At 38.9% G+C, this 25514-nt stretch overlaps 1 protein-coding gene across 1 annotated transcript; it reads right to left on the reverse strand.

The window, feature by feature from the left end:
• Positions 1-271: 271 nt before the first annotated feature.
• Positions 272-3959, reverse strand: LOC121985997 (probable boron transporter 2). The gene is made up of 12 exons (XM_042539749.1): positions 3510-3959; positions 3338-3420; positions 3059-3251; positions 2835-2973; positions 2556-2721; positions 2305-2471; positions 2045-2218; positions 1861-1956; positions 1633-1770; positions 1233-1552; positions 871-1138; positions 272-782 (listed from the first exon to the last, which is right to left on the reverse strand). The coding sequence occupies exons 1-12, from the start codon at positions 3623-3625 to the stop codon at positions 480-482; spliced, it is 2163 nt and encodes a 720-aa protein (XP_042395683.1). The 5' UTR covers positions 3626-3959; the 3' UTR covers positions 272-479.
• Positions 3960-25514: the final 21555 nt, after the last annotated feature.

The following is a 25514-nucleotide window of genomic DNA, read 5'->3' on the forward strand; positions in this document are numbered from 1 at the left end:
AGCACTTGGAGATAATCAAACAGCCATTCAAATCTAATCTTTCTTGGAGATTTTTTTTTTTTCCTTTCTATTCTAAACTGCTGTTGGTAATGGCCTTAGGATTTATAGGTCATTTTAGGAAGTTGACTGATAGTGAAAGCAGATCATGGTTGTCATCTCTAAGTGATCGTGTAACATAGGAATCAAGGAATTTAGTTCAAAATATGCCTGGACAGATACCACCACTATACTTTTTACACAATTTAATTTAATTAATATCGAAGCAACAGAGTTTGCAAACCTTCGAGTTATTTGCTAAACTCAGGAATTACATAAGTTCCTCTATACGAAGAGAGGCTCACACTATTTCACATAAATGATGAAATTTAGTAGATGGAAACATATCTTGAGCACTGGCAAGCTACAATTATATGGTAAGAAGGCATTTAGGAATTAAGTTGTCATCCGTGTAGCACAATGGGTTCGTGAATCCATGCCTTCTACTTGGAAGCTTCTCCTAACTTGGATGATCTAGTTTCTGCCATCCTCGGACTGAATTGCCTTTCGGCACTCGATCGAGGACTACGCTCTGGCCTAAGTTCACGAACACGGGGGCTGTAGGCCTTCTCTGTTGCTGATAACCTAGGACTGCTGAAGCTCCTCATGTCGGTTACTGGTGTAGTTCCTGAACTAGTCACTTTGGGGCTGTTCATACGCTTAATCTCGCCGCGGCTTCTGGTGACCATCTCGTCCAGGACCTCTCTACTCTCGGCAGAGGAGTACCTTGCTCCCAAATCAACCTCCTGATCATAGAATCAAAACCAGTTCCATGACTCAGAGCTAGGTGTGAAAAATATCGAAAAGAGTACTGAGATGCGCTGGTAGTAGTACCGTTTGCAGATTGAAGGTGATGGGTGGTAGTTCATCATATTCAGCTGCATCTAAATCGGTGAGATGTGCTCCTTTGAAGAGCTTCGGGAGAATGTACTGTCTAACTGGCACCAGAAGCATGATCATGGGAGGAAACAGGACTCCAGCTATAGGAATCCACGTTATCCCAAAGCACACAAGCAAGTACATGGATTGGAAGAGGGTGAAAGTAGTGATTGCCTTGAAAGGCACTGTTTCGACGAAGCTCGCGTGGCAGCCCTCGAGCACTCTGTAGGATCAAAGCTCACAATTAAAGCTAAAATCGCACCATCAAGATTCAAGGGAGAAGTATACTGATGATGATCATCAGTATCGATCCTTACTTGTATCTTCTGCTTGGTGCAGTGAACAGAAGAAGAATTCTTTCCCAGAACTGGTTCCCAGGTAGGCTTTCTATGGCCATGAAAGCAAAGTATCCCCATAAAACAGAGGTGGGGATCTTCTTGAGGAAGGGCATAGCTGCCACACAAGCTCCGACCATCATGGCCTGCAGCAAGTTGCTCAGACGCTGCTCTTTCACCTCGACCGGCAGGAGGTCATCGATTTCTTTATCGATGTCGAATTGCGACTCGTCAACCGGTGCATCCATGCTGCCCAAGCTTGAAGCCAACTGAATTGTAGAATCCTTCAGCTCTTTCAGTCCCTGCATGATATAAATAAGGCTCATTTTCAGTCCACGTACAAGGAATTCACGATGCTGGCCGGATTTATTAATTCACACACTCGTGCTGATGATTCTTGGTAGATTAATGGTGTCTGCATCTGTCTGTAAGCTTCTTGCATATTTCCATACAGTTGAGTCAAGCTTGAATTTCTTTTCATGCTTTGGCGTGCAGTGGCTACCAGTCGATTGCGAAGCAACTATGAGAAAATTCCCATGAAAAATATCAAATTAATAATGCTACAGAGAGAAGCATGCAACTAATCATTCATTCACAATTTGGAGCTTACTTGGTGTTTGAGGGTGGCCAAACTCTTGGTGTGCATTGGAGATTGTGGGATGACACCATTTGAAGGTGGAATTCCAATAAGACCACATAACAAGGTCTGGTCAGCAAAAGCAAGTAAAAGATTCAGGCAGGAGTCAGAGGCCATGCGAGATTTAACCAAAGAAGAGGCAGATTCAGGTGAGTACCAAGAAACCTAAAAGAAGTAAATCGTAATGGAATGATGGCGGCTTTCTGAGATTGAACTCCTTCTGTTGAGCGAGTTGAGAGGCCACACTATGATCAAAATAATACAACACTGCAATCATTGTGGCTGGTATGAAAGCTCCAAGAATGTAGATCAAGGGCACATTCAACATGTCCTGTCAGCATAATATCTTCAGATTCTCCTTTTGCTGAAATAGATTAAAGAGTATGAACAGGGCAAGAGGAACAAAGAAGAACGCACCTTTATCACAGTCCAGTTTTCATAGGCTCCAGGTGACCAGGGATTTGGGCTGAAGAGTCGTCTAGGAATTCCTTCTGGCACACCATTAGAAGGGATGTAAGAAACTCCAGTCCATGCAAGTACCATAAGTGGCACTCCATAGTCGGCGATGAGACCTCGTAGCCAGCCTGAGAAATATGGTTCAAACAAAGTGAAACAAGAAGACATATTCTCCGCGAAGAGGGAACAAAAAACATTTAACTCGAGCACACCAGCCCCGTAGCGCCATGATCGTGCCTTCCTGCTTCTTAACGCAGTGAGCAGAAGCCCAAATGACAGAACTAGCGCAAACATGCCGTTGGCAAACCTCCAAGATGGTGCAAATTCTAGTGCACTTGGGCTGTCTCTTTTTGGCACTCTGAACTCATCAACAAGCCCCTGTGACAACCAAAAGCATTATATTTTAGATCATCGTCCTAGAATGATGCTTGCACACTTTAAGCATGGACATAATTCTTAATAAAGTCAGTCAGTTATGTATATGTTCTCACTTTGATAGCCTGTTGCATAAAGAGCATTGCAATCAGTAGGCCGAAAAGCTCGCCGGCCAATCGAGTAAATCGGTTGATTATGGAACATGCTCCTAGAATGGCTAACAGGAATAGCAACAACGAGGTCCAGACACATACCCTGTAATTCAAAAACCAAAAAATTAAAACTAAACAAGCAGGGAAAAGAAATTTCACAGTTACTTCCTCTTATCATTTTAGCTTACCATCCAGTCCATGCTAGGAACATGTTCTGGCCTAGATCAGCCCTTTGTTTTGCAAAGTTGAACATGAAAGTGTACATAATCACAGTGGGTTCTGCCACTCCAAGAATCAGCAAAGGCTGTCCTCCTATTATAGAGTGAATGATGCCACAGAGGGCAGTTGATGCCAAAGTCTGAACTGCTGTTAATACCCCATCTGCCAAAACCATATAGGAAAGTTTATCTGATATATACTTCAATTTTCAATGCACCTGCTAGATTTGAAATTTTGATTTCACTCACTAGTGTTCCTCTCCAATTGTTCTCCAAATGAAATGACTGGGATTGCTGAGGCGAAGAATATATATGTAGTTGGAGCCAGAATCCTGAAACATCAGTATTGAAGCATTGATCGAGTACAAATCCATCCACAGTGGTAATAATTCAGATAAATTTCTGAAGCAACGATCAATACCTGATGCCTGCACTGAAACCACTGGTCCAATCTTGCCTGTAGCACATCAATCGCCCTTGAAGATCATTCTTGATTCCGCGAAAAGGCTCGAACGTTTCCTCCATGTTCGTGCTCATTTTGTCAAAAATATACTCTCAAAAGCAACTTTTGATCAAATGAGAAGAAGGAAAGCGCTGAAAGAACAATGGCAAAAGCCACTGTAAAGAAAATATATATGGATTCCGGTTGACTGGATGATAAACTGAAACTACATGATTGAAATAGCATATAAGCAATTGAAGCTACAATGTCATGGGTTCAAGGAAGAACACTCTAATGCAGCTCTCGATCTCCAAAACAAGAGCATGCAGATGCTGATGAGGGTCAGAGAGAAGCCTTGGCTTTTCTTGCATCAGTTCATTCACAAGTTGAAGTGGATGAAGAAGGACACAGAGAATGCTCGAGGGGTGTGCTAAATATATAGGCATTAAAGCCTTCAGAAAGAAACATGTAAATGATGAAGAGCAATTTGGTCACTGTGACAACCGCTACACATCACCATCAGTGCCTAAAGGCTCCAAGCAAGACAACGGCTGAAAAAGAATACAAATCGATGAAAGGTGGTGATCACTGATCACTCACTGAGAAGCCAGAGAATATTGATCGTTGTGTACAGTGTGTATGTGAGTGGGAGTGGAGGTATGATCATACATCTTTTTTATGTTTGGAATTTAAGAAAAGTGCAAATGGCTGGTCAACGAGTGATCCCATGAAGGGGGACTTTCTTCCACAGCGTTCTAAGGCTTGACAGTTCTTGATAAGCTGGCCGAAGAAAGTGACCCTGAACCTTCTACTATTGATCTCATTGCAAAAATTAAAAAGTTGTGTCTTTTTCATTTATTATTAAATACCATCCATCCATCTTAATCCATTTTTATTTTAAAAAATAACCGACCTAATTAATTAAATTGAAACCAAACAAATATATATATATTTTTTAACAAATTATCAAACTTTGTCACTAATTATCAAACTTTGTCACTAAATGAAACAAACTCAATCGATAAAAAACTAATTAATTTGATTGATTATCAAATTAATTACTTTTTTAGCACACTCCCATAGATGCTATAAGTATGATCCCTCGGATGGGTCTAGTGGCTAGCACATCAGGTATTGTCATCATGAGGTATGGGGTTTGAATTCCGATAAAGCCGAGCTAAATGTCTCCCTTATGTGCTAGTCACTATTCTAAAGGTTAGTAGCCGTCCGTGATTTACCTCCTCTGTGTTGACCCTGGGACGGATTGACGGGGGCGCTGGGGACGAGCGTATTCATCTTTTGCCATCATTATAATTATATAATTATAATTAACCAACCTGATTAATTATATTTTTATAATTATATAATTATAATAATTATGATCTCGTAACTATTATAATTATATAGCATTTATAATCCCGCAACTGCTATAACGATCAATATTAAGTAGAGATTAATTGTATATATTATAATAGCTATGATTTATATTGTAATATAATATTGATCAATCTTAATTAGAAATAAAATATTTATATTATAATAATTATAAATTGTAATAGTATTATTAGTATGGATTAGAATTGAAGTATTAACATGTATGAATATAATTATTATAATAATATCAAATAAGATCTAGTATTTTCCAAAATAACAATGGGAATGGGATAAGATGGAATGAGGTATAAATTTTTATAATAAATTTAAAATACCTTTTTAAGTTTTAACCCTTCTACTAAAAATGGCATCCTTTAAATTTTTGTCCAATAATGTTTTGAAACGCATAGCTACGGTTCAAAGTTTTCGTTGAACTCCTCGACTTCTTCACTTTATAGATAATGGTCCCTCTGTGTGGTGTTTTAGGGAGATTCCTTTCAGCTTTTGGGGAAATAGTGTCGGCCTTAGTTCAATCATGCACAGCTGCCTTGCTCAGTCGATTCACCTACCTACCTTTCACTCAGAAAAAAAAAAAAAAGTGTTTTATCAGAAAAATAAAAAGGAAAATTTGCTTCTTTTTCATGTGCCATTCTTCAATCATCTTCTGGTGCTTGTGTCATGATGCCTAATTTAGATTCACAGTACATAAATGAGTCAGTGATAGTATCATCCTACATAATTCATATATTTTTCATTGTCGTATCTGACAAATGAAAGCTTCTTAAGGGGGGAAAAAAATTAGAAACTTTATTTAAGGACAAACCTAGTATTGCACACATTAACTGGCCTCACACAAGCAATAAACAAACAATCATAAAATATTGTTTGTAATGCTTTCTCAATGTGTAAACATTTTTAGTGATCACAAGTATGGCAAACATTAGAGATGATCGAATACACTCCTATTGGCATGTGTATGTGAGGGATTTGTTGCTTGTTGTGAATTGAACTATTGCAAACCCTTGAGTTTAGTTAAGTGGCGTTGTTCAGGCTACACCCATTTACGTTAAATCGCTTGGACGAAACAGAGAGAACAAATTTGAAGCATTGATTGAGTGGCCTGACCAATCATAGGGAGAATCATAAAGCTCAAAATGGAAGGCACATAATGAAATCTGACTTTTATCAATATCTCAAACCTTATTAAATTGGTGAAGGTGAAGTTGCCTAAATTTGGAGAAGCAACATTTTGATTTGTGCTCTTCATGGCTCACTCTCCCCTAAGAATCTTTAGGTTTGGGATGTGTTTCCTATCACTTTTTTTATAGCTTCTGGTCAAAATCTTTGCTGGAAAATTTGGTACAGCTTCCCTGTTCATTCACAAGGATCCCATCATCGCCTTAATTCAATGATTCTAGTGATAGGAAAACACGAAACTTATTTTGATTAGATTAAATACTAAATGGTTTTGGAATGTATCAACCTCAAATGTACCTAAACTAATTAGTGAAAGTAGGTATTTTCATATTTTTAGAACTACAATGCTTGAATTATTCGTTTGTTGTCATCATTCTCATTTGGTGTTCTAAGTATGATTGCACCATTCAGCATGTCTTCCTAGAAATTTCATTGTGTACCCTTTTAGGGAGCGCGAGATTACCATCTCCAAAAATTTAAGTATATAAGAATATGTATTTCTATATATATAGCCAGTAGTATAGTTTTATTTGGGTAACGCAATTGATCTCTATTTTTTTTTTAAAATTTTTACACAAGATTAAAAAAAAGTATCATCGTTTTATCAAAGGACGCACTCAAAGTTTTGAATTCTCAAAAGATGCATCATGATTTTCTGTTTTTTAAATGGCGTAGTCAATTTTAAAACTATTTTTTCCGCCTTTGACCCCTAAATTAAAGTTAAAAAAAATATTTTTCTTTATTTAAATCAAATCTAACTGAATTGTTTATCAGACCACATCAAAAATAAAATAAAATTTTAATTATTTCAAGAAAAAAAGACATTGATACTCAATTTTTTTAGAGATTTAATAAAAAATATAAAAATATAAAATATAAAAGAAGGTTAATAAAAAATCATAAAATTAAAAAATATAATTTTTTTACATTTTATCTTTTTTAATAGTTTATTACAAGAAAAAAAATATTTTTTTAAAAAATAAAATTAAATAATTAAAAATAATAATAATAATAATAATTTGGCGTTGCGTTAAAGCATCACCACCTTGATGCTTGTTGATTTTTACAAAACATCACTACCTTGGTATTGTCATCATCTTAGTAATCAAAAGATGGAATATCAATAGATCATTTAGTCTAATAAATTCTTTTCATTCTACTAAGTCTCACCATACTTAAAAACTTTTGATTCATAACCTCTATTAGTTTAGAGAAATTATTTTTAAAAAATTAACTTTCTTTATATCTAGCACAATATCATATGTGCACCTCTAATTTATTCTAAAACAAGACCTATAGTTTCCTTGTGTTAAAACATGTAGAAAGCTGGAGGGAGGGGGGAGGTGATTAATTTCGATCATTTCGTTGATGATTTATTGCAGAAGAAACTTAAATCAATGTTAACTCGTTAGATTTTACTTAGTCTCCACCTCCTTGAGGTGACTGGGTTACTATGAAAATCTCCTTCCTAGAGACAGGGAAGCCTTGTACAATCTCAACACGAGAAATATAACAAGAGAATACAACAAAAATACAACAAGAATAAGGAAGTAAATACAACAATGAAAAGCCTTGCTCTCTTGATCTCTTGTTGCTCTGGACTACCTATTGATACTTGGAAAGTGCAACAACACTCCTCTTCCAAAACCTCAAGAAATGGAGAAAACTGGAGGAGAAGAAAAGTTATTTGAATCCTTCGCAAAATCCTTTATATCTCGCTGATTTAGAGTTTCCAATCGATTAGTTTTACCCCTAATTGATTACCACGTTAGATCATATCAAATCCAACTATCCAAACCTCACAATGGCTCTTTTCTTCTTTTCCCAATCGATTAAACTCTGCCTTAATTAATTAAGCAACTTCTTAATCGATCACCTAGCAGGGATCTTATGCGTAAAACAATAACGCACGCAGCCAAAAAAGGATCTCTCCAGAGATCCAAGCGAATACTATACACTATGTTTTCCTACTCTATCAGATAGAATAGTTACCTTTGATGCGTGAACGGTACTCCCGACAACAACTTTGATTCGGATGTAGATCTCAGCACGATCAAGTGGTCGCGCCTCTTCGATATCCACACAAACAAGCTCCTCGTTCATCGCACGAACTTGGTATCAGAGAAGAACCACCTTTTGAGTGTTTGCAACAAATAGGGGTTCAACCAAAGGAAGAAGAAGAAGCAGACTAAAAGGTTCCACAAATGCATTGCAAAAATCCTTTTTTATTCATCTAATGAATACCAAGGGTTTTTGCCCTCTGGTCTTCTTCCTTCAATGCATGGTTAATCCAAATTAATCATCATTTTCTTCTTTAATGAGTGGATTTAATTGAGTCTAACTCAGATTAGAGTCAATCCAACCCATTGAGTTTAACTCGGATTGGACTCAATCCAATGATTGGATTCATTTGAGTTTAACTCAATGAGTCTAATTCGAATTAGACTTAACCCAATAATCTTAAGGCCAATAATAATTTAGTCAAACTAAATTAAACATATTTCTAGATCAACATGTTCTTTGTGCGTGACCCAATAGGTTCTCGTAACATTTGCAATGTCTCTAAAACTATTTTAGATACACAAGCAATGAACGACATCTAGCAATGCATCATTACTACCCAAGTGATGAGAATGTTGAGATTCGACCTAACCTTTCTATGTCTATTATTTTGTATAACTTGGTCCTTCTTTCCTTGATATCTAGATTGATCAATGAGGCATAAACTATGTCATCCTCTTATCAATCTTTATATTTCTTGATCTCTAAGTAGACACGCTCAATCAAATTAACTCAATATCTTATATTGATTAATTTGAGCATAGTCATATATTTTTGTGTCCTACTTAATTAAGAAGCCCACAAATATCACTTCCGTTATATGGAAGGGATGGATCTCATCTACATCACTCACATCCCTCAGCATAACTTATTGTATACCCGTGATTGACTTTATAGTCCACCTTGTTACAGGTGGCATTTGCCGATACTAAAGTACACAACTTCTTATATAGAGAACCGTAGTGACTTCAGGTCTAAGAACTATTTATGTTAATAGTCACTATGAGAATGTTTATGACATTTATATAATGATTCATGAAATATTCTCATGGTGAGTCAATTTAATACATATTCTCTAATATATACCCATGTGTCAACTTGATATCTTATATCTATGACTTATGAGATTAAGTCATTAATTAACCCACATACTAGTCTCAACACACTAATATTATTCTTGTATATTAGTACTTGACTAGAAATAGTTTAGAGTAGTGTTCTATATATATACATACACACACACACAACCTCCTACTATCAATTCAACTAATTGATATGATGTAGACTAGAACTTACTACCCTAGGACATTATTATATTTATTCGTCTGGCATAGATCTAAAGTAAATATAATAACCATAATCTTTTATTAATGAAATATGATATAATATGTCCTGATTCAATCAACTCTTGATGGGCTCCTAGGGCTTACACTAACACTAATCGATTCAGAAGCCTACTATTCTCTCGTAAAATCTCCCAATTGATTACGCTATAGCCATAAACAATTACGCAACTTCCTGATCGATCAAGAGTGCTTCTGTTCGTAAAGAAGAAGCTTCCCAATAGATTTGGCTTCAAGTTGGATTGATTACCTAATCGATCCAAAGCCCTTCTATTTCATGAAGAATAGCTCCCAAAAATCACCTGATCGAGCAATAGCCTAGCTCTAATCCCCTAAACCTAGCTCTGATTGTAGGAACAAGCAGAATGTGGGAGCCAAAAGCAAAGCGCAGAACCGAACCCGAGTCCGAAGATGAATTGGACTCAGAAGACGATGAAATTACTGCAGAGCTCGTAAAATTGGTACGAAAAATGTGCAAAAAGAAGAAGGTGACTCAATCAAACACGAAGGCCAAGTCTAGAGTTACCTGGTAAGGCTACAACTAGAAGGGACACTACAAGCCAGAGTGTCCGAACTAGAAGCAACGAAGAAGGAAGTCCTTGAAAGCAACATGGTCCAAGTCCTTTGATGATTCTAACGAAGAAGAACACAAGCAAGCAAGCTACCTTGCTCTACCGGTACAAGCGTATGTTGCCAAAACTGAGTCCGAGTTTGATATTGAGAGCGAATCAGAAATCAAGTCCGAGAGAAGCCACAGATCTGTATCCATTTACGAAGGGCCTAATCACATTGTAAGCTCTCTAATTTTTGGTACTAACGTAGATGATTTACAATATTTAGTTTCTTATTTATTAAAGAAATTGGCCAAATCTAACGTCCGGGTCAAGTCACTCCAAAAGGAGGTAACAATCCTTAAGGAGGAGACTAACCTAAGTTCTTTGACTGAGCAAGTTTAGGAAGAAAATTCCAATTTGAAAACTCAAGTCAAAGAACTCAAGGACTCATTGGAATGGTTCACTTTGGGTTCCAAGAATCTTGATCTGATTCTTGGAAAACAAAGGGTCGTATATAATCGAACTGGGCTTGGATTTAAGTAATACAAATCTTACTTATCATTAGTAAATCGATCAAATAGAAATTAGTCCAAGCATGGGTCCCCAAGTCAAACTTGATTAATCAAGTTGGACTTGGTCAATATTGGATCCCCAAGGATCAGATTCATTACCTTGATAGACTCTATCGAGGCTATAATTCAGGGGGAGTCAATAGAAAGACCATCCTCATTAGATAAAATTGTTGGATGTCTGTTTTGCTGCTTTCACTATACATGCTTAGATTAGGATAGATAAAGACTTAGGCTTGATTCACACTTGACTAGTTAGACCGAAGGGTTTCAAAAATGAAATTAAATATCCAATTTCTTTGAAAGGTTTTGTTTAGAAGTGGTGGATGATCTCATATCCAAGAAGGTCTAGTGCCTCATCACAGCCTGGAAGTCAATCATTGAAATAAATATTTAATTGACTAACTATAAAACCTTAGTCTAACTCAATTGTAAATCAATCCATAGATTAGAATTTAAATTGAAGATTAAATTAACCATCTCACAAAACTATTAAGGTTCCCTGATTGAAAATCTAGTAAAGGGTGAGATAGTCCTATGTTTAAAATATAAAGTAGTTAACCAAATCCAAATTAATTAAACTCAATTAAGTTAACTAAAAATTAATTCAATTAAACTAAGTCATTTTAACTTAAATTATTTTTGAAATATACTTCAATATCATAAATATTTTTCAAAGTTAAAGATAAAATCAACTTAACTTAACTACGTCACACACACACTCATAAGCTGAACATGTTTGACAATATAGAATGAGTGAGATAAAAAAATTAAGAAAATAAATAATAACTTTTATGTTTATATTACGTGCTTAGACTCTAGGACCCTCAAACATTTTTGGCATTAATTAAGGGGGAGTGAAAGAAAGGTTAAGACATTAATTTTTATTTTGTTAAATATTGATTTTAAAAGTTAAACTTTTCAAAAGTTCAAAATACTTCTGAAAGAGAAAGTTTAATTTTTTTTTTAAAAAAAAAACTATATTTGAAAAGGAAAATAAATTATTTTTGAAAAGACAAAAACTAAGTTTTGGATAAAGTATTTTTCAAAGAAATCATTTACTTAGCTAAGTATTTTTTTTTATCAAACTAAGTTTTTATCAAAATATTTTTATAGCTAAGTTTTTATCAAATTTTTTTTTAAAAGTTAAGTTTTTATTAAAATATTCTTAAAGCTAAGTATTTATCAAAATATTTTTAAAACTAAAGTATTTTTATCAAAAGCTTTTTAAGCTAAGTACTTAACTAAGTTTTTATCAACTTCTTTTGAAAGCTAAGTACTTGACAAAGCTTTTCAAAGAGTTTAGCTAAGTGTTTGTCCAAACAATTATTTTTAAAGTTAAAATTTAGCTAAGTTTTTTTTAAAAAACTATGACAATTTCAAAACTTAAGATTAGCTAAGTTTCTTTTCTAGCTAAGTAATTTTCAAAGCTTAAGTTTATTTAAGTTTTTGTTAAAAAAGCTAAGTATTTTCAAAGAATTTTTAATTTAGCTAAGTGTTTTTCAAAGAAATTATTTTCAAAGCTAAGTTTAGCTAAATGCTACCCTTTAGAGGGAGCTTCAAATTAAACAAAGTAAAAACTCTTTTTTCAAACAACCTTCTCTCCTTTTTGATATATGTCAAAGGGGAAGAGAAAAGTCAAAGTTAAGAATTTAAACATAATTTTTATTATGAAAGGGGAAGCATAAGGGAGTCTTTTACAAATTATTGTATTTATGGTTATGCTTAAATTCCTTTATTATTATTATTATATTTTACTTAACTTTGAACCGTATTGTTATAATAAAAAAAGGGGGAGATTGTTGGTGCGGGAAGCATCCGACGATCGATCCTGAGTTTTGATTATGTCAAAGGGTTTAAAGTTAAGGTTATTTGTGGCCTAATGAGTTTGAATGAGATTACAGAAAAGTCCTAAGCGTTCTTAGGCAGAAGTCCTAACTGCGGTTAGGCAAGTGGAAACCCCTAGAGGGTGATAACCCTAGGTCCTAGGGGACGGTAACCCTAGGTGAGGAAAAGTCCTAGCTGCGGTTAGGCAGGTGAAAAACCCTAGGAGGTGGTAATCTTAGGTTCTAGAGGGTGGTAACCCTAGGAGAAAAGTCTTGGCAGGTCGAGAGTTTCGGGCAAAATCCTAGAGTCGAGGGCTCTAGGTTGAAATTCTGGTGTCGTGAACAGGGTGGAAGTCTGGGCGGTCATGGAGCGGACGTCCAGCATGAAGACCGGAAGCATTGAGCGCTGAGCAAAAGTCCAGTCAGTCTAGAAGACCGGTCTGGCAACAGGTAACTTCTCCTGAGAGGAGTAGGTGAGGACGTGTTCCCCTGTGAGGGAACAGTAGACATCGGTTCGACCTAGGATTTCTGGAAGAAATCTGAAGTCAGAACCGGACAGTCTGGAGGCTGTCAAAGTTATTTATTTACATATTATCTGCTATGTGTTAACTCTATTTTATAGGAAGACTAATGATTCTGCAGGTTGATGTTCGGCCTGGATCGGTCGACTGAACTTGGGGATCGATCGACCGAACCTCCAAGCAAACAGAGCAGATTTCCAACGAGCTGATCGGGTTCGACCGAGGGGTTGGTCGACCTAACCTCAGGATCGGTCGATCAAACCTAGGATAAGAGGTGACGTGGTCGAGCTGAGTTGGTCGGACCAGATGAGTTAGGGATCGGTCAATCGAATGGCGGGATCGGTCAACCGAATAAAGGAATTCTATCCGAGCAGTAGAACCGGGGGCGAACTGATTCAGGCGGATCGATCGATCGATCAGGAGGATCGGTTGACTAATCGACAGCGAGTCAAATCCTGATTCTGAGGTAAGTGAATCTGGATCAGCCTCAAGACTACCATAAAAAAGAGTCTCGGCTAGCACTTCAAAAGACACCGAACAACGAAAACACCAAAAACAGAACAACTTGTGCTCCTGTGTGCTGCTTTGAATGCTTCAACAATGCTCTACTATTCCGACAATCGACGACTACTTCCATCATCTTTTGTATTGTCGGTATAATCTTTTTAAGTTCAGTACTTGTAATTAATCTTGTAAAGATTTCTCAAGCTTATAATGATTGTCCATCGAAAGCACTCTCACGTGCGGGCCTTGGAGTAGGATTCATCACAGGCTCTGAACCAAGTAAATCCTTAGTGTTTATGTTTTGTTTGTCTCTCTCTTATTTCTTCTACGTATTTACTTTGAGTATACTCGAAACGAACGAATTAGCTACGAGCGCTATTCACCCCCCCCCCCCCTCTAGCAATTTTTGATCCTACACTATCCTTCGAATTAGAGTTGATACACTCTACACCTATCTAGAGTATAGAGAATATACTCTTAGAAATCTAATACCTATTGGTGCTTTTTGGGTGTTCTAGGTATTCACTAGGGATAGCTTTCCTTAATACCTTCCTAGGCTTCTTAGAAGCCTTAGTCATATTAGTCTCCTCAAGGTCAATTCTAGGGATACCTTTCCTTGTAACCTTGGCTTAACTCCTAGACCTAAGGTTAGTTTAATAACCATATGGAACTTTATAGTATGAGGTCATACTTTCCTTGGACTTAGGTTTGTATCACAAACCTTTCTTGCCCTTAGATAGCTCTTATCTTCCTAAGCCTAGGTGTTGTTTCTTAAACCCTTTGGCATTATTTGTCATTTGCTTAAGGGTCTTCTCTAATTTATCAAGTTTGACCTTAAGACTTAATTTTCTATCCATAAATCCTCAAATTTAGATTTTTTTTTTTCATTAGTACCTTAGATATTGTTCTTTTTAGGCATATATATGAATTATTTTGGTTTCTTGCCTAAATTATTTTCTATCTTCTTATCCTTAGGTGAGGTATTTCTAGTATAATATGCTCTATAATTTTTCTTAGGATTATCATGCTTCCTATTTTTATGATAAATAGTACTAAAGTGATAATATTTATTTCTAGCATGCTTGTTATGATGAAATGAAGAATTACCATTTACTAATGGTACATTAGTTTGTTCTTTAAAGCTCATCTTTGATTTAAACTTCCGCCCTTGTCAAGCCTTCCTTTGGACATTGATTCCGATAATACCCTTTTGGTTTTATATGAAGCATATAATATGTTGGTGCAGCAGGGCCGGCAAGAGGGGGGGTGAATTGCCTGAAAAATAAAAGAGTATACCCTCCTCAAGACTTTTAACTCAAAAAAAAAATGCAACAATAATAAAATAAACTAAAAGAAAAAGACTCATCAATTTACTTGGTTACAACCAAGAACGTTGTTAATCCAAGGCAGTAGAAAAAACTCTAAAAGATCTCCTTCTCTGAAGGCGGAGAAGCCTTTTACACACTAGAAGCTCAGAACTATTGCTAGAAATGAATACAGAGTTGAACGCTTGATTGATCTCTCATTCCTAGGTCCAGGGGTCCTTTTAAAGCCCCTGGAAAGTCTATCACATAGGTCAAAGGCGCCTCCAACTGAGATCCAAGGCGCCTCAGCTCGGGTGAATGGATAGAACTCTATTCGGTCGACAACGGTCATTTTGACTAGGGCTAAGGTGCCTTAAACAAGCATGAAGGCGCCTCCAAGGTGGAGGCACCTCCAATACTCCTTGAGCTTCATTTTCAACTTGCTTTCTCCTTTGTTTTGACTTCCGACGCTTCACGCATTTGGGTGATTCCAGCCAACCGAAATAGGGCTCACCCGAACCTAATTTTTGGCCTTCTCCTCTAGCAGTCTTCAATCCCGACTTTACATCCCTCGAACGTCGCGCACGTTTTTCTTGCCCACCGGTGTACTCTTCCGCAGCTCTCTCGTCCTTCGGACGCACCGAGCCCGTCGGCTCCCTTCCCGTGTCGTCCTTCTCGCTACCTGCGTCTTCCGCTCGACTTCCTGCGCTCCTAAGCTCCTGCACACTTAGACACAGGGATCAAATAACAAACAGGATCTAACCTAACTTGGTTGATCACATCAAAACAATCACGGGGTCCAACAATCTCTCCCTTTTTGATGTGCATCAACCTAAGTTCAAGTTAGGGTAAAACAAACAATTAATAATTTAAAGAAATGATTAAAGTACCAGTTTAAGCATAAATTTGCAATTAAAATCAATTGCAACATAAAATTTAGTTCTATTTGACACCAATTTTTGAAAAGAATATCATTGTACAAAAATTCAAACAGAATATGAAAATATTTCTAACTCCCCCTTAACTTGTGTCTATCTCTCCCTCTTTGATCACAGCAAAAATGGGGTATAAAATATGTTCAAACTAACTTCTAAGTCTTTTGAAAGAATATTAAAAGAACAATTTAAGAATTTTTCTAAGTAAAACATAGGTAAGATAATTTTCTGAAAAAAATTCTAATTTCAAAAGAAACTTTAACTTAGGCAAAAAAAAAATTATTTGAGAATTTTCCTAAGTAAAAAATTTTATGCAAGAAATATTTTTCTAAGTTTAAAAATATTTTTGATGAATTAAAAAAATATTTTTAAAAAAAAACTTTCTAAATCATTATTTAATTCCAATTTTAATATTTTTCCAGAAAGTTAATTAAATATTTTATTTCAATATTTTGGCTTCCAAGTCGTGGCGAGACACTTGGCCTTCTTGGTTATTGGAGTAACAACTACTTCCTTAGATAAAGCCTCATAAAGAAACTCATTGTTTAATTTTTTCGATGTAAGCTCTAATTTAAAATTTTTAATCTAGTAAAGATTTTGGAATCCAGTAAAGGTTCCTTCCTGTTGGATTAACCAAAAACTTAGGGAGTACATAGTTTTTAGGAACTTTTCTAAGTTGTCCCTGATGTTTTCTAATATACCAATTTAATTTTCCATAAGTTCTACGTTTTGATTTTGGAAATTTATTTAAGCATGCATGATTATTCTTTAATTTTTCAATTTCAATTTTCAATTTTCAATTTTTCATTTTCTAATTTTAATTATCGTACATTTCTAGGGGACATGCTTTTGCTAATTTCAATTTCAATTTTAATTTCAATTCAACATTTTCTTTTTCTAATTTTGCTAGATCTTTTGTAAGCACTTTGATAAATTGAAAAGACTGAGTAGGGGTTAGAGCACGTACCTTACTTACCTCACTTGGTGACGCTTCCCCTTTGTCACAGCTTTCTTCTTCTGATGATCCTCCCCCTTCATCTATGCTCATCTCCGAGCTGGTTTCTTCCAAAAGGTGGTTGGCCATCAGTGCTACTCCCGAGAAGACTTCGACTTCAGATTCCGAGGATGAAGATTCATCCCATGTAGCCTTCAAACTCTTGCGTTTAGAGGGCGTCGATCTTCGAGACTTTTCCTTATCCTTTTTCTTTAATTTGGGGCAGCCATCCTTGATGTGTCTTTCCTCGTTGTAGTTGTAGCATCGGGCCTTCCTTTTGTTGCATTGATTCTTTCTTGACTACGATCAAAATTTATTAGTTTTAAGAAATTTATTGAAACGTCTTACCAGTAGCGTCGCCTCGATTTTGTCGATCAACGCTTCGGAGTCGAGATCATCATTTTCAGCTTGTAGGGCAATGTTGAGGTTCGACTTCTCTGCTTGTTTAGGCTCTGCAAGTCGAGACTCGTGAAGTTTGAAAGTAGAAAATAAATTTTCTAAACTACTTACCTCAAAGTCCTTAGAGATGTAGTAAGCATCTACTAAGGACGCCCACTCTGGAGTTCTAGGAAAGACGTTGAGCGCATACCAGATAGAATCTCAGTTCATTACCAATTCGCTGAGATTTGTCACTTGCGTTATCAGCTCCTTGATTCTCTCTTGGAGTTGTGCTACCTTCTCGCCGGTGTTCATCCGGAGATTCGTCAGCTGAGTCCGGAGGATGCCCCGCCTTGCTAACTTCGCTTCTAAGGTGCCTTCATGGAGCTCCAGGAATTTATCCCAGAGGTCTTTAGCGGAATCGTAGCTTCCGATCCGACTTACCTCCTGGGGCGGTAGAACGCTGAGCAAGTGAAATTCCGCCTTTCCGTTGGTCACGACATCAGCTTGCTCCTTCTTCGTCCAGTTGTATTCTTCTTTGTCTTTTGGCATTGCATATCCATATTTCATTATTAAAAGTATATCAAATTCAGTTTTAAAGAATACCTCCATTCGGCGTTTCCACGTAGCGAAGTCTCCGTCGAACTTCGGGGGATGAATGTTCACGTCGGCCATTGTCTTGATCTTTGTGCTTCAATCGGCGATTAGTCCTTCTTAGGCTGTTGGGCTCTGATACCACTTGTTGGTGCAGCGGGGCTGGCAAGAGGCTAGGGGGGTGAATTGCCTGAAAAATAAAAGAGTATACCCTCCTCAAGACTTTCAACTCAAAAGAAAAAATGCAACAGTAATAAAGCAAACTAAAAGAAAAAGACTCAGTAATTTACTTGGTTACAACCAAGAAAGTTGCTAATCCAAGGCAGTAGAAAAAGCTTTGAAAGATCTCCTTCTCTGAAGGCGGAGAAGCCTTTTACACACTAGAAGCTCAGAACTATTGCTAGAAATGAATACAGAGTTAAACGCTTGATTGATCTCTCATTCCTAGGTCCAGGGGTCCTTTTAAAGCTCCTGGAAAGTCTATTCCATAGGTCGAAGGCGCCCCCAACTAAGGTCCAAGGCGCCTCAGCTCGGGTGAATGGATAGAACTCTATCCGGTCGACGACGGTCATTTTGACCAGGGCTGAGGCGCCTCAAACAAGCATGAGGGCACCTCCAAGGTGGAGGCACCTCTAATACTCGATGAAGGCGCCTTGAGCTTCATTTCCAGCTTGCTTTCTCCTTTGTTTTGACTTCCGAAGCTTCACGCGTTTGGGTGATTCCGGCCAACCGAAATAGGGCTCACCCGAACCCAATTTTCGGCCTTCTCCTTAAGCAGTCTTCCATCCCGGCTTTACATCCCTCGAACATCGCACACATTCTTCTCGTCCACCGGTGTACTCTTCCACAGCTCTCTCGTCCTTCGGACGCACCGAGACCGTCAACTCCCTTCCCGTGTCGTCCTTCTTGCTAGCTGCGTCTTCCGCTCGATTTCCTACGCTCCTAAGCTCCTGCACACTTAGACACAAGGATCAAATAACAAACAGGATCTAACCTAACTTAGTGATCACATCAAAATAATCACGGGATCCAACACAATGTACTACTTGTCTTTGTGTATTATACGTAAGGCCTCCTTTGACTTCTCCTTCACCTTGAGTGTCATTTGGGTTTTCTTCTTCTCTAATTAAGGACAATTGCTTTTATAATGTCATTTTTCTCAACACTCAAAACAAATAATATGATCTTTATTTTTAATGCATGTAATTATATACCTTCACAATTTGTTGACCCAAACCGAGGCGAGCGGCACCGGAGCAAAGGGCCCGGACCGAAAATGTCAACATGGTTGACTTTAAAGGTCCGAGTGCCCGGACCTAGTTTGGGCGCTCGGAATGCGATATTATCCAGATCACATTTGACCGCTATCCATTACGAAAGGGATAAAGTTTTATCCCCTTCCAAGCACCTGGAACCCTTCCAGACGCCCCGACCGAGGCTATAAATATAGCCTTGGTCCAAGAAGCTAAGTAGAACAAGAAATTTTTGATACAACACTTATACGCTTACAGTTTTCATTTAGCTTCTTCCTTTCTGAGCTTTCACTGTTGTAAAGAGGCTTCTCCGCCTGAAGGAGATATTAGTGTGTTCTACTTCCTTGGATTAACAACCTCCCTGGTTGTAACCAAGTAAAACTTCGGTGCCTCTATCTTTCAGTTTATCTTTTATTTATGTAAGTGTTCTTTTAAGTCCGAGAAAGGTTTGTTTATTTTTATATTTGTGAAGGGGCTATTCACCCTTCCTCTAGCCGGCTAATGGGTCCCAACATGTGGTATCAAAGGCAGGACGCTTCAGGAGGACTAACCGTCGATCGAAGCAAAAATAATAGCCGGAGCTAGCATCTACCCACCAGTATTCGAGGGGGAGTTCGCTTTTTGGAGACATCGAATGGAGGTTTATTTTAAAACCGATTTTAATATTCTACTAACAATTAAATATGATTTTAATATGCCCAAAAGCAAAGAGGGAAAAAAAATTTGAGAAACATCAATGGACTGAAAAGCAGCGCAACGACTTCATGGCTAATAGTAAGGCTGAATTTCATCTTTTAAGCGTACTATCGATTAAAGATCTCAATAAAATCGACGATTACTAAAGTGCAAAAGAACTTTGGGAAAAGTTCTTGAAGCTTCATGAAGAACCAAAAGAAGCCAAATCCAACTCCTCGATGGACACCAAGTCATCAGAAGAATCTGAAATCGAGGAAATCACCGGAACAACTCTAATAGCCAAGTGTCTACCAGAAGATGAAGGAGAGGAAAGCTCATCCAAAATGAGCATCGATAGCATCGATGAAGGGGGAGTTACATCAGAAGAAAGCAGCAGTTCAAGAGGAGCTATATGTTGGAACCCTAGGTTATTTTGATGTGATCAAACAAGTTAAATTAGGTTCTGTGGTGTTTTGACCCTATGTCTAAGTGTGTAGGAACTTAGGAGCACAATAAGTCGAGCGGAAGACACAGCTAGCGAGAAGGACGGCACGGGAGAGAGCCGACGGGCTCGGTGCGTCTGAGGGATGAGGCGCTGCAGAAGAGTACACCGGCGAATGAGAAGGGAGTGTGCGGTGTTTCCGAGGGACGAGAAGCCGAAGTAGAAGATTGCTCGAGAAGCAAGAGACGCAGCTAGCGAGAAGGTCGGCATGGGAGAGAGCCGACGCGCTCGGTGCATCCGAGGGACAAAGAGCTGCGGATGAGTACGCTGGCAGACGAGAAGGAAGTGTTGATACAGTCTGACCTGGCTGTTGTTTTGATGTTGACACGGATTTAAGTTTGTATCAGATGTTAATTAAACTCGGTTTGATTAATAATCAAGGTTGATCAAGTGGAAAGGAAAAGTCCAAGTTGGAAACTTGGCACGCGAAGTCGGAGAGGGCTTGATAGCTCGTTCTTTGGACTAGGTCAGAGAGGGCTCGGTAGCTCGTTCTCTGGACCGGACGGAGTCGGAGAGGGCTCGGTAGCTCGTTCTCCAGACTAGGTCAGAGAGGGCTCAGTAGCTCGTTCTCCAGACCGGACGAAGTCGGAGAGGGCTCGGTAGCTCGTTCTCCGGACTAGGTCAGAGAGGGCTCGGTAGCTCGTTCTCTGGACCTGACGAAGTCGGAGAGGGCTCGGTAGCTCGTTCTCCGGACTATCCGGACTAGGCGGCTCGTTCTCCGGACTAGGTCGAGAGGGCTCGGAGCTCGTTCTCCGAACTAGGTCGAGAGGACCTAAGTGGACATTCCATGGTACATTGGATCGATCAAGCACCGATCCAGGATACATAAGATGCTGGATCGGTCGGCACCGATCCAGGAAACCGGAAACCGAGTTTCCATGGATCGGTCGGTGACCGATCGGAAACACTCGAGCACATCGAGTAATCGATCGGCGGACCGATCGTGAGATGGTATTCAAGAGAAGAAGGCATGGATCGGTCGTGGAGACCGATCCACTGGCTGATCGGTCTCCACGACCGATCGGAGACGCAGACCGATCAGATATGTCCGATCGGTCCATGGATCGGTCTGGAGACCGATCCACACACACAATCAGACTTGTTATTGCTTCTGCGATTCCTCCACTGCATTTGATTTACCTGATATATGTGATATAACCCTCTGTGCTGTTAGCTTTTGAGTTTGCAGGATCACAGGTATCATTCAGAGCTTAATTTCAAATTAAGTCCATAAGAGGAATACGACAAATGGCCTTTCTGCTGTGATTCGCGGCGCATGGTGTATTTGAAGCAACAACGACTACTGGTGTGATCTGGCTGCGATCCGCTTGACTCCTGGTGATTGGTTCGAGCTCAGAAGACACCAGTGAAGACTGTGATTTCATTGGTGTGAGTTCAGAGAACCAGGTAAGGAGGAAGAGGGATTGGCTGCAGCGATGATTCTGTGCAGCTTGACCACGATTCGTGACAGCGAAGACAGGGGCTTAAGAAGCAGTAAAAAGCGAGAGAAAAGAACAAGAAAGCAAGAAAGTGAAAAACGTTCTGTTGATCGTTGTGGTGTGCTAAGTTCTTGAGCTCTCGGGTGAGAAACTGCTGTCTGCTGAAATTCTCTGTTTTCCACTGATCCTCGCGTGGTTGTAAGCTTTAGTTCATTCTTCTTTGCCACCGAGCTCTGTAAGTCTTGTGCTTTAACATATATATTTCTTGAGACTTTGTGGAGAGGTTACTCCACCGAGAAGGAGAGCTTCATTAGCCGGAGTCATCCGGGGTGTGATCTACCGAAGATCAAGGGCTCGTCCACCTTACGGACACGCCGAGGAGTAGGGGCAAGTTATCCCCGAACCTCGTAAATCAGTGTGTTAGTGTAATTGTTTCCTTCTTGTTTTAGTTTTCTAATTCCGCTGTGCTAACAAGTTTTTTGTAGAAATTTGTGTTTAAGTTTTTAAGAGGCTATTCACCCCCCTCTAGCCATCTAAGATCCCAACAAGTGGTATCAGAGCCTGGTGCTCTTCATCTGGACTAACATTCCAAGGAGCAACAAGATGGCCATGAAGGAAGGATTCAACACCAACAGACCACCCTTCTTCGATGGAGCAGATTTCCAGTATTGGAAGAGCCACATGGAGTATTACCTCAAGACTGATATCTCCATGTGGTTCTCGGTCAAGGAAGGATTCACACCACCGAAGGACGAAGAAGGTAAGGAACTCGATTCATCAAGGTGGTCTACTGAACAAACTCGTAAAGGACAAGCCGATGCCAAGGCGGTAGTCACCTTACAATGTGGGATTGCCAAGGACCAAATCGTCAAGGTAGGTCCATTCTCGAGTGCAAAAGATTTATGGAACAAGCTTATCGAGCTCCAAGAAGGAACTCGAGATTCTCGGATAGCCAAGAGGGACCTATTCTTGAATCAACTCCAAAATCTCACCATGAGGGAAAATGAGACAGTAAGTGAGCTACATGGAAGATTCAAAGAGATCATCAATGGTCTCCATTCCGTGGATGAACGCGTGGAGAATCGCGATCTTGTAAGGTACGCTCTAAAAGCCTTTCCGAGGAGTGCCTTGTGGTCATCTATGGTAGATGCCTACAAGGTCTCTAAGGATCTTTCAATTGTAAAGTTAGATGAATTTTTTTGTGAAATGGAACTTCATGAACTTGCTAACAAAGGTCAAAAGGAGAGAGGTATAGCTTTGGTTGCAGGAGAAAAGAGCAAGGATGGGAGAAGAAAGAAGAAAAGAAGAAGGAGAAAGAGATTCCTTCATCTTCATCCTCCTCCGAGTCCGATGATGAAGGTGGATCATCATCAAGCGAGATGGCAAATTTTGTGAGGAGGATCATGAGAAGAAGCAGGAGATACAAAGGTAAAACTGTAGATCAAAATATTGATAAGTCTAACATTACTTGCTATGAGTGTAGCAAGAAAGGCCACTACCGGAGTGAGTGTCCAAAACTCAAGAAGGAGGAACGGGCCAAGAAGAAGGAGGAACGGGCCAAGAAGAAGGAGGAAAGGGCCAAGAAAAAGAAAGCCCTCAAAGCCACATGGGATGAATCTTCCTCAAGCTCATCGGAGGAGGAAGAGAAGAAGGAGAAGAGTACTCGGCAATTGGCACTCATGGCAAGGGAGGAGTCCGAGTCCGAGAGTGATGACTCAAGCACTTCAGCCGCGGCTTCATCATCTTCGGATGATGAAGAGGTAACCTCTTCTCACTTAGAAAAATGCTATAAGACTATTACACATTTGTCTACCTTGCTTAAAAAATCAAAAACAGAAAATAAATCATTAAAAGAAGAAGTAGAAAACTTGAGAGCTCTTAGGGAAGATGAGGTTGATGACCTACATCTAGAGCTCCTTGAGGATGAGAACAAGGCCTTGAAGGGTGAGGTTGAGAAACTCAAGAAAATGCTTGAGAAATTCTCAACTAGCTCTAAGACCCTAGACATGATTCTAAATGCCCAAAGGGCGGTCTACAACAAGGTTGGATTAAGATACCAACCTAAGGAGTCTAGCTTTATTTCTTTAGTGTCAAGAACCCAATTTCATAGATCGCATGTTTCTAGGGTTCATGAGACTAGGAAGAAGGTAACAAAGGCATGGGTGCCTAAGTCTTTCATTGTAGATGCATTAGGTCCCAAGATTTGGGTACCTAAAACATCTATCTTTCGTGTCTTGTAGGCATTGGTAAAGGGGGAGCGTCTATCAACTTGGTTTGTTGATAGTGGATGCTCCAAGCACATGACCGGGGACAAGTCATTATTTTCTACCATTCAAAACAAAAATAGAGGTAATGTGTCATTTGGTAACAATGGTAGTCTTAAGGTTATAGGAGTTGGAAACATTCATATATCCGAATGCCTCCAAATCAAGAATGTCCTTCTAGTCAAGGGGATGACTTTTAATCTCCTAAGTGTCAGTCAATTGTGTGATACGGGTTACACAATTGAATTTCATTCGAGTCAATGTCTAGTCAAAAACATTAACACACTTGACACGGTACTAGTAGGCACAAGGGTAGATAACATTTATCAAGTTTCTTTTAAAAGTGCTACTAATGCTCTTGCTAAGTGTTTCATGTCAAAAGAAGAAGAATCGTGGCTTTGGCATAGGAGGTTGGCTCATGTGAACATGAAGAATATCCGGAAGCTGGTCAACAAAGGGTTAGTGCGAGGCTTACCAAGCATCAAGTACCAAAAGATCAAATTGTGTGATGCATGTCAGAAGGGTAAGCAAACTAAAGCGCCTCATAAAGGTAAAAGTGTTGTAAGTACAACTACTGCCTTAGACTTATTACATATGGATTTGTTTGATTGCAGTAGTGTTATTTCATTAAATGGAAGTAGATACTGTTTAGTGATTATTGATGACTTTACTAGGTATACATGGACCTTCTTTTTGAAAACTAAGGATCAAACCATAGATATTTTTATTTCCTTTTGTAGAAGAACTGAAAATGAAAAATCAACAACAATTAAAACCATTAGAAGTGATCATGGTGGGGAATTTCAAAATCATAGGTTTTTAGAATTCTGTCAAGAAAAGGGATATAGGCATGAGTTCTCTACTCCAAGGACCCCACAGCAAAATGGGGTTGTGGAGAGAAAGAACCGAGTCTTACAAGAGGCTGCACGAAGCATGCTCAATGAGTACTCACTACCGAGCTACTTGTGGGCTGAAGCTGTGAATACAGCTTGCTATGTGCAAAACAGAATCCTGATACATAGGTTTTTAGGAAAGACTCCCCATGAACTTTGGTTTGGTAAACCCCCTACAATTAAACATCTTAGGGTGTTTGGTTGTAAGTGTAAGACCGTTAGATTCGATAGAGGGGAGGGTGAATATCGATTCGAAAAACAAGAGTTTAAACGCAGCGGAAAAATAAAATAGACACAGATGTTTTTACTTCGTTCGGAGCCTGTGACGACTCCTACTCGAAGGCCCGTGGTCCTTGACCACTTTCGTTGGGCAATCACTAACAAGTCGAAATATGATTACAGAATAAGTATAGGAAATGCTAGTGACAATAAAGCAATACCGACAAAGAAAATTAAATAAAAAACGGAGGAGCACTTTTGTCGGAGCGTTGTTGACGTCGCACTTGAACGTCGAGCAGCAAGACCAGCAGTAGAAGAGTTCTCAGTAAAAATTGATTGTACTGAAGCTCCTGTCTGGGGCTTCTTTTAATCTTTATTCAGCGCTGGATCCTTCCGCGGAATGTGACGAGTCGCACAAACCATGATGCTCCATGTGGCGACGACTCCGGGCGCCCGGACCACCTTGTTTCAGAAAACTCCCTTTTCCTGCAAAACAAAGTTAGTCCGAGGCAAATATGTATCCTGTAAAACAGATTGTTAGCACAGTTAAAGTTTAACAGATGGATAAAAAAGAGTATGACTTAG

The sequence above is a fragment of the Zingiber officinale genome, chromosome 5B (genome assembly GCF_018446385.1).
Source record: "Zingiber officinale cultivar Zhangliang chromosome 5B, Zo_v1.1, whole genome shotgun sequence".
Lineage (NCBI taxonomy): Eukaryota > Viridiplantae > Streptophyta > Magnoliopsida > Zingiberales > Zingiberaceae > Zingiber > Zingiber officinale.